General features: G+C 35.8%; 1 protein-coding gene across 1 annotated transcript; it reads right to left on the bottom strand.

The window, feature by feature from the left end:
* Positions 1-6,102: 6,102 nt before the first annotated feature.
* LOC145164770 (uncharacterized) lies at positions 6,103-6,705 on the bottom strand. The gene has a single exon (XM_079083453.1). The coding sequence runs from the start codon at positions 6,703-6,705 to the stop codon at positions 6,103-6,105; it is 603 nt and encodes a 200-aa protein (XP_078939579.1).
* Between the last annotated feature and the right edge of the window lie 3,202 nt (positions 6,706-9,907).

A 9,907-nucleotide genomic window follows, 5' to 3' on the forward strand; every position in this document is an offset into this window, starting at 1 on the left:
CGATCTTGTTCGAGGTTTACCTGTTCTAAAGTTTGACAATGATACTTTATGTGCAGCTTGCGAACAAGGAAAACAGCATCGTAAAGGACATCCAATTGTCATAGATTCGAAAATTGTTGAACCGTTGGAACTTCTTCATATTGACCTTTGTGGACTATCAACTGTTGAAACTCTCAACAAGAAACGGTACATTTTGGTTATTGTTGATGATTTTTCACGATTTACTTGGGTGTATTTTCTCAGGTTAAAATCTGAAGTCGCTCAAACAATGATCGAATTTATCAAGAAAATTGAGATAAGTCTGAAAAGGAAAGTTCGTAAAATAAAAAGTGATAATGGTTCGGAGTTTAAAAATAATGTGCTCGATTCATTCTTAACTGAGAAAGGAATTTTGCATAATTTCTCATCACCATATACACCACAACAAAATGGTGTGGTTGAAAGGAGGAATAGGTCTCTTTGCGAAGCAGTAAGAACAATGTTGACATATGCGAATCTTCCTCAATATCTATGGGCAGAAGCAGTTTCGACAGCTTGTTTTACTCAGAATAGATCTTTTATTCATCGTCGTTTCAATATAACTCCGTATGAAATCATAAATAACTGAAAACCTAATGTCAAATTCTTTCATGTGTTTGGTTGCAGGTGTTTTATCATGAATCTCAATGATAATCTTTTGAAATTTCAAGCTAAAGTTGATGAAGGAATATTTTTGGGATATTCAAATAATTCGGTTGCATACAGAGTGTTGAATAAGCGAACAAGAAAAGTTGAAGAAACGTTTAACCTCACTTTTGATGATTACTATGTGAAACAAGTTGAAAAACATTTCGAACAAAAACCAATTCTTAATGAATCAAATGATGAATCTAAGAGTTATAATTCATCTGATTTTGATTATGATTTAATTTTTGGTGTTCCAGATAGGGCTGTAGATGCTGAAGTCCATGCTGCTGATAATCAAACTCCTGAATCTTCGATATATACTGATGATTCGACAATCACAACAGATACAACCGCTAATGGAGAAAGTATGCTAGATGCTCAAGTGGAGGGGGACCACTTGAATATTCCTTCAACTGTTGAGGGGGAGAATCCTTTCGAGGGGGAGAAGAGCAGTATGAATGATGTTTTCGAGGGGGAGCATCAGAATGACAATTATGTCGAGGGAGAGCATGATGATTCTGAAACCATAAATCTTGATGAAAATGATGAATTTCATGAACTAAATGATAATAATTCTGTTGCAGGATCCGAAAATGAAGAAATGTACGAAGATGCACCTTTGGACTTTGATCCAGCATATCCACCGTTGTAAAAGTGGACAAGAAATCATCCAAAAGAACAAGTCATTGGAAATCCACAAGATGGAGTTTTGACTAGAGCTCAAATTCGTGCAAAGAATGAGGTACCGAATGCTCGTTAAGAATTTTGCATGTTTAATGTTTTCATCTCGAAAATTGAACCAAAGACAGTTAAGGTTGCAATGGAACACTCAGATTGGGTTTGCAATGCAATCTGAACTTGCTGAGTTCGATAGAAACAAGGTTTGGAGGTTAATTCCTAAACCTAAAAATGTTTCGATTGTCGGATTAAAATGGATTTTCAAAAACAAAACCGACAAGGATGGAAATATTGTTCGAAATAAAGCACGATTAGTCATTAAAGGATATTCGCAACAAGAAGGTATCGATTATGAAGAAACCTTTGCCCTGTCGCAAGACTCGAGGCTGTTCGGATATTTTTAGCTTATTCAATCCCTACACTTTCAATTAATTCTTTTAATCACCAAATTAATTCCAATTAATTTCTGATTAAATATTAATTAAATATTACTATTTCTAATTAATATATTATTTCCATAATATATTAACAAATTATTTATTTCAATTTATTAATCAAATAATAAATCATTCTCTCTCTCCAAAAATATCATGTCCATTACTAGGTTTGAGGGCAACCCAAAAGGATTGTGCTACTATCAATTCAAGTTTATACCAATTATAGTTATGGACCTAGACACCTAATCAAACAGTCTCCCACTTGGATAAGTCTGTAACTATAATTGTCAGTATAACTTCTAAACTGATCAACAAATTGTAGCTTCCAAAAGCCGTTGTCGAACTTTGACCCAGTCAGTTACGTGTCCTAAGATAAGTGATCATATAATCCTCCGTTTTGCAAGATATCATCCGAACATGAGACATGGAATATAATCAATCTCATTGTCCAATACTTTGCTTCCCGATTTTTGATTTGTAATAACGTAAAACTTCTAATTGAACACATCAATTAAGTCCTAGCCGGGCCCGACACTATAAGTCAACACCAAATCACCAAGGGGCCCAAAGATACTGCTTTTCTGTTTAAGGCAAAAGGAGCAGATAAACTTTGACTTATATGCTTGCACCATCTACTCATCAAATCATGCACAACAATACGTATTATAACATCAAGTTACTGATGTGTTTACATATCATCAATGCACAACTGACTTGTAAACCACAACTCATATCTTCGTTTAAAGATTATAAGATATTATCATCTCAGAATTACTCGTGATAAATTCCATGAAGTAATTCTATAAGCATGGTTTAATCCAATACTTAAATCTCCATTTCAAAGTACTCATGAATAATTCTCATAAATACTCGAATTATTTGGGAAGTAAAACATGAAAAATGAAACACAATAATAAACAATTGACAAAAGGTAGTAAACAAACTCATAAATAATTCTCTATTATTTAATCACCAAAAGTCAATTACATTTACACTGTTACAAGTTTCAACTAACTATCTGACTACTAAAAATAATATCATCTTTCAGACGAATGCTCCTAGCATGCTGAACGTGTTTGACCCTACTCAGACCCTTTGTGAGGGGATTTACAGGATTCTCCTATGATGATACCCTCTTCACGACGATGTGACCTTCTTCTACCCTATGTCTAATGAAATGGTATTTTCTGTCGATATGTCTTGATCTGCCATGATGTCTTGGTTCTGTAGTTAAGGCAACCGCTCCTTCATTATCATAGAAAATTTTCATTGGCTCCTTGATGGCTAGAACAAATCCAAGGTCTCCAATGAAGCTCTTCAACCAAATCGCCTCCTTTGATGCTTCGCTCGCTGCTATGTACTCTGATTCACAGGTAGAATCAGCCACTGTTTCTTGTTCGAAACTTTTCCAGGTTACCGCTCCTCCATTTAAGGTAAAGACCCAGACAAATTAAGAGAAAAAGTTGTCTCTGTCTGTTTGAAAGTCGACACTATACCCATTTACTCTCAACGTATCATTGCCACCAAGCACAAGGACCCAGTCCTTAGTTCTTCGCAGATACTTGAGAATATTCTTAACTGCTAATGAGCTCTACGTGGATTTCCTTGATAACGACTGACCATGCTCAAAGCAAAAGCCACATCAGGACGAGTACATGTCATAGCATACATGATAGATCCAACGACAGAAGCATATGGAACTCTACTCATTTCTGCTATCTTTGCATCGGTACTCGGGCCCTGAGTCTTACTCAGTTTGGTATTACTCTGTATAGGCAGTTCTCCTTTCTTAGAATTCTCCATGCTTTTAGCACTTTTTCCAAGTATGTAATTTGACTAAGTCCAATTACTCTTTTACTCCTGTCTCTCAAAATCCATATCCCTAGAATATAAGCAGTCTCTCCCAAATCCTTCATAGCGAAACACTTTCCAAGCCAAGACTTAACCTCTTGCAAAGTTGGAATGTCATTTCCTATAAGAAGTATGTCATCAACATGCAATACCAGGAAGGTTACTATACTCCCACGAGCTTTTACATATACACAAGAGTCATCTTCACTTCTAGAGAAGCCAAACTCTTTGACCTTCTCGTCAAACCAAAGATTCGATCTGCGGGAAGCTTGTTTCAATCCATAGATTGATTTCTCAAGCTTACACACTCTATTTGGATACTTTGCATCTACAAAACCCTCTGGCTGACTCATGTAAACATCCTCATCCAACTTCCCATTAAAGAAAGCGGTTTTGATATCCATCTGCCAAATTTCATAGTGGTGAAATGCTGCTATGGCGAGCATTATCCTAATAGATTTAATCTTAGCTACTGGTGAGAAGGTCTCATCATAGTCAATCCCTGGGGTTTGAGTAAAGCCCTTCGCAACTAGTCGAGCCTTGAAAGTGTGTACCTTTCCATCCACGTCGGTCTTCTTCTTGAAGATCCATTTGCACCCAACTGTCTTACGACCTGGTACATTATCAACCAAATTCCAAACTTGGTTGTCATACATAGACTTGATATCGCTGTCCATTGCCTCTAGCCAATTGGCAGCTTTAGGGCCTGCCATTACTTCCTTGTAGTTAGCCGATTCATCCAAATTTACCAGTGTACTATCATTGATAAACGTATCACCTTCTGTAGTAATATGGAAACCATATAACTCAGGTTGTATTCCAACTATAGTGGAATGCCTAAGAGGTAATGACTCGTCAACTGGTTCAACTAGAATTTCTTCCTCTGGTTGAATCCTAGCGTCTCCAGAGGTTCCTTCATTGTTTGATTCCTGATTTAAGATCAATTGTACTCCCACTTTCCTTTTTGCATATGAGCTCTCTCTCGTGAAAGATTCATCTTCGTGATAAAAAGACCACGTTCTCACTAGGTCTGTAGAAAAAATATCCAAAGGACTTTTGTGGATAGCCGATAAAAATACATCTCTCACTTTGAGGTTCAAGCTTGTCGTGAGTCTCTCGTCTAACGAAAGCTTCACAACCCCAAACCTTGATATGTGCTAACGAGGGAACCTTCCCTGTCCACATCTCGTGAGGTGTTTTGGCAACCTTCTTAGTTGGGACAAGATTAAGAATGTGGGCAGCAGTCTCTAAGGTATACCCCCATAATGAAATTGGAAGAGAAGCTCGACTCAGCATGGAACAAACCATGTCCAACAAGGTTCGATTGCGCCTCTCAGCCACACCATTAAGTTGTGGTGTCCTAGTAGGTGTCAATTGTGAAACTATTCCACATTCCTTGAGGTAATCGTGGAACTCAATACTAAGATATTCACCGCCTCTATCGGATCTAAGCATCTTTATCTTCCTGCCCAATTGATTCTCGACTTCTTGTTTAAACTCTTTGAAATTTTCAAAGGTTTATGACTTATGCTTTATTAAGTAGATATAGACATATCCGTTATAATCATCAGTAAAAGTCACATAGAATCGATTAGCATCCCTTGTGGTGGATCTGAAGGGCCCACACACATCTGTGCGTATGAGATCCAACAAATCTTCACCTCTTTCACAAGAACCATTGAAAGGTGATTTTTTTATCTTACCCAAAATACAAGATTCACATTCATCATCTGACCTCAGGTCAAATGATTCTAACACTCCATCCTTTTGGAGTTTGGCGATGCGTTTCTTGTTAATGTTCCCAAGACGACAATGCGACATGCACGCTTTGTCTATGCCATTAGACAAATCAATATGAAACACACTATTACCTAAATTGTCTACACACATCACAGTTTCATACACACCATCACAAGGTAAATATTCAAAATAAAAAATACCATTTTTATAAGTAGAAATATAACCATTCTCATCATTAAAAGAACATATAAAACCTTGTTTAAACAATGCATGAAAGGAAATAATGTTTCGTGTCATTTCTGACGAGTAACAACAATTCAATAAATCTAAACTAACTCCGTCACTAAGAACAAGACTATAAACTCCAATCTTGGTGACAAGTGAAGATCGCCTATTCCCCATGATCAAGTTTATTTTTCCGTGATCCACATCCTCACTTCTTCTTAGCCCCTGCAAATCAGAACAAATGTAAAATCCACATCCTGTATCAATGACCCAAGAATGAGAATATGATGAGTTTTTAGACAAGATAGTGTATATACATGCATAAGTAGGCTTCACCTTGCCATCTTTGATGTCTTGCATATATTTTGGGCAGCTTCGTTTCCAATGCCCTTTTGTCGTTGCAGTAGAAGCAAGTGACCTCTTTGGGATCAGAGACAGGTGGAGCATCAGAACTGGATTTTCCTTTGGGTCCATTGCTTGACGACCCAACTTGAGACTTTCCCTTCTAGTTTTCCTTGGGGGGACCTTTCCTATTTTTCCCTTTCCCTTGACCAATGGCTAGAACGGGAGCACTAGCAGTAGTGGAGGCAACACTTTTTCCCTTTATTCTTGTTTCAGCTGTTCGCAAGAGGTTGTGCAATTGAGACAAAGCAGTTTCATTGTTGTTCAATTGATAGGTCAATATGAACTGATCATAACAACTTGGCAAGGAGATAAACACTATGTCGATTGCCAACTCTTCATCAAAATTCACAGTCAGCTTGACAAGCCTGTCCACGTATGATTGCATTCTCTGAACATGGTTGCTAACAGATTCTCCCTCTTTCATCTTGATAGCTATGGGGGACTTTACCGCCTCGTACTTTTCTTGACAAGCTCGCTTATGGTACTTTTCCATAAGGTCCTTGTTCATCTCGTACGACAAGTAATCATCATAATATCTCTGCAATTCAGGATTCATTGTGGCCACCATGATGCAAGCAACTTTTGTTGCATCATTATAGTGCTTTTTGTAGGCGACCATTTCTTCAGGAGTGGCCTTTTCTTTGTTGATCTCATCCAATGGTCTCTCAAGGACATACTCTTTGTCCTCGAAACGAAGGACCATTTTTATGTTACGCATCTAGTCATTATAGTTGGTGTCATCCAATTGCACCTTGGAGCGGATGTTCAACAAGGAAAGGTTATGGGAGGAGGAACCAGAAGCATCATTTGGAGTAGACATCTATAAAAGAAAGATAATTTTAGTCAGATAAGAACAATCCTTAATATAACAACCCAAAAGTGAAATATCAAGGCTATAATCCAACTAAATTATTCACAACTTAGAAAAGGGATGTCGTAATCTAATTGTAAATTATATAAATGTAGGTAAATGACGATTTACCAATTCCACAATCGAAAACGAAATTTGAAGAAAATTAAGTTAAGTGAAATTACTAGATCTTTTGAGACTCATTGAAACTATTCAATGGCATGTTTAATATCACATTATGCTCTTCCATTTGTGACTGGGATAACGAGGATCACAAACAACATATGAATAACCATGCAAATTAGCTTGGCACTCTCAATGTCATTTATCATCTCATTTTAATGTGCCGGTTAACCACACGCGCTCCATTAATCAATGATAATTTTCGAGATGCCCATTATCACTCTTTATAGTCACTATTAGTGTGTCGGTTAACCACACGCGCTCCACTAACTACTATAAAGTATAATGTGCAACTTTCATGGGTTAGCATACAAATTCACATTTTCCTAAAGTAACTAAGATTGGGATATAAAATAAAAGGTTTAGTTACTTTTAATCGCATTATATTTATTAATGAGAATTCATTGTCCTATCAAACCCGTTCGGCTAACGACCTTTCACCAATCAAGGAAGCGGTGGGTGAGAATGGACACCCATTCAACTACCATTTTATAGGCAGTTTCCTTATACCCCCTTATAGATCGGCTTTGTGAATGAGGCGTACTAGCGGTTCGACTGACTTAGTCTTATACGTATAGTAATAATTAAACATTTAATTCTACATATAGTATAAGGTGTATTTTTCAAAACTTCTTTCAAAATATACTAGTTTATATTTTAAATTTCAAAAATTAAACAATTAATTTAAATTTAAAATAAACCAAATAGTATTTGACATTAATTTTTAAGTTCAATTAATATCTAAATTAATTATTTATACACTTAAAAAATCAATCATATTAATCAACAAAATAATCAATCAAGTCAAAGACTTATCTCCTAACTTCTAGGCTTTTATTTTATCATGATATATTCAGTAAAATCGGATTTGGCAAATAAATATTGCAGATAATTATCACATATAAGCAGATTAGGCAGATAAACATCAAAATTCGGATATGACTGAGCTTACATTGTGAGCATCAATGCTGACGTCGTGAGCTGCGACTAAACAGAAAAACTAGTTTCTTTTCTTTTGATCGATTCACCAATGTGAAAGTACATGAAAGATAGCCATAGACTCTGATAACACTAATGAAAAACGTAGGTTACAAAATCTATGCATTAAGCAAAAAAACATTTAACAATTAAATGATTAGGGCACATGCAACCTATGAAGGATCTATGTCCTTCATGTAAAGGCAACATGCTATGAACTACCATCCTATAAAACTTTTGTATGTGAAACCTAATTCATAAGGATGAAAACTTACCTTGATGATTGTTGTAGCAAACAATCCTGAATTCCTTCTTCAAAGCTTTTGGTAGCTAGCACCACAAATATCGTGTCTCTGATGGTTCACACCCGACGCAAGTAAGAAGGATATTGAGGAGAGAGGGAAAGGAGATCAAAATTTTAGCCTTACTCTTCTAAGACTACCCCCATCGGTGCACATGGATGAGCGGATCACACTTTCTAATTAAAAACAAAAACTCAATGTATATTTGTGGCCTAGGCCACATGGACGACCCAGGTTCACAAAAGTTCACCAAAACATTCTTGTGTCGCGTGTTTAAGAATGAAAGGGTAGTTGTATATTTTGTTTTTCAGATTTTTAGATTAGAGTTATTATCTTTAAAAATCCAACATTATCTTAATAAAAAAAATTAAAAAAATAGTAAAATTCATGATTTTTTTCTCTATAAATAGAGTATAATATTGATATAGTTCATATCTCATATTAACTCTTCATTTCTAAACCTTTTTATTTCTTTGATACCATGGATCCAAATTTCGTTTTAAATCTTGACGATTCTCAAGATTATCAAAGCTTTCAAGGTTATGAAAGCTCTCAATTTTTCCCAAATCTCAATCAATTTCCTGTCACTGAAAATATTCAAACCTCACACAATACCGGAAAAAACCCAAGAAGCGATAAATGGGATGCTGATGAAGATATCACTTTAATGTCAACATATTGCATCGTTAATGAAGATAAGCATCGTGGAAAAAACCAAAAGAAAACATCAATATGGGCACAAGTGAAGGAGCTATATGATGCAAATCAAGTAGAAAACCCAGGAAAGCTTAATAATAGGAACATAGCTCAAATGAAAGGTCGTTATAAACGACTTAATGAAAGTGCTGGAAAATGGGTTGGTGTTTATTAAGAAGCATATAGAAACAGAAGAAGTGGAATGAGTATGAAAGATGTTGAGAATGAAGCTCATAAGTTATATGAGACAAGTGGAAGCAAGTTTAATGACACGATTGTTTTTAATGAGGTTATGTGTAAGCATCGAAAGTGGGATCTACAGCTAGATCATGATGCAACATGATCACATCCTGAATATGAAGTGGATGATGAAGAAAGTGGTGGTAGCACAAAAAGATCAAGGTCTACTAAAGAATGAGACTATTGTGTCCAATCCAACACAGAAGGGGCAAGTATTGATGGTTCAACAATTAAACATTCAACAGGTAGAGATGCAGCTAAAAGAAAAGAAAAATGTATGTCTTCTAATGAAGTTGTTGCAAAACTTCGTGCGATGAGGCTTAGTAGAGATAGTGAAGTAGATGTAATGAAAAAAAAACTCGACTTGGATCAACAAAGGGAGCAAAAAACAGATGAAAGGGAGCTAATAAAGATGCAGGGTTTGCATTTGAACACAATCCTACAAAAGGAGCAATTTTCGCCTGAAGAAGAAAACATGAAAAGTTTTCTAATGTCTAAGTTTTATGGAAACTAATTACAGTTTAGTGTATGTTTTATTTTCAGTATGTTTTTAATGTATTTGTAAGATATTTTATTATGTATTTGTACCTCGTGTTTTTAATGTATTTGTAAGATATTTTATTATGTATTTGTATATCATGTTTTTAATATATTTG

Source organism: Lactuca virosa, chromosome 3 (assembly GCF_052849685.1).
Source record: "Lactuca virosa cultivar CGN04683 chromosome 3, Lactuca_virosa_CGN04683_v6, whole genome shotgun sequence".
NCBI classification, from domain to species: domain Eukaryota; kingdom Viridiplantae; phylum Streptophyta; class Magnoliopsida; order Asterales; family Asteraceae; genus Lactuca; species Lactuca virosa.

Coding starts and splice junctions, on each gene's coding strand:
- LOC145164770 (XM_079083453.1), bottom strand. CDS start 6,705: ATGGTCCTTCGTTTCGAGGACAAAGAGTATGTCCTTGAGAGACCATTG.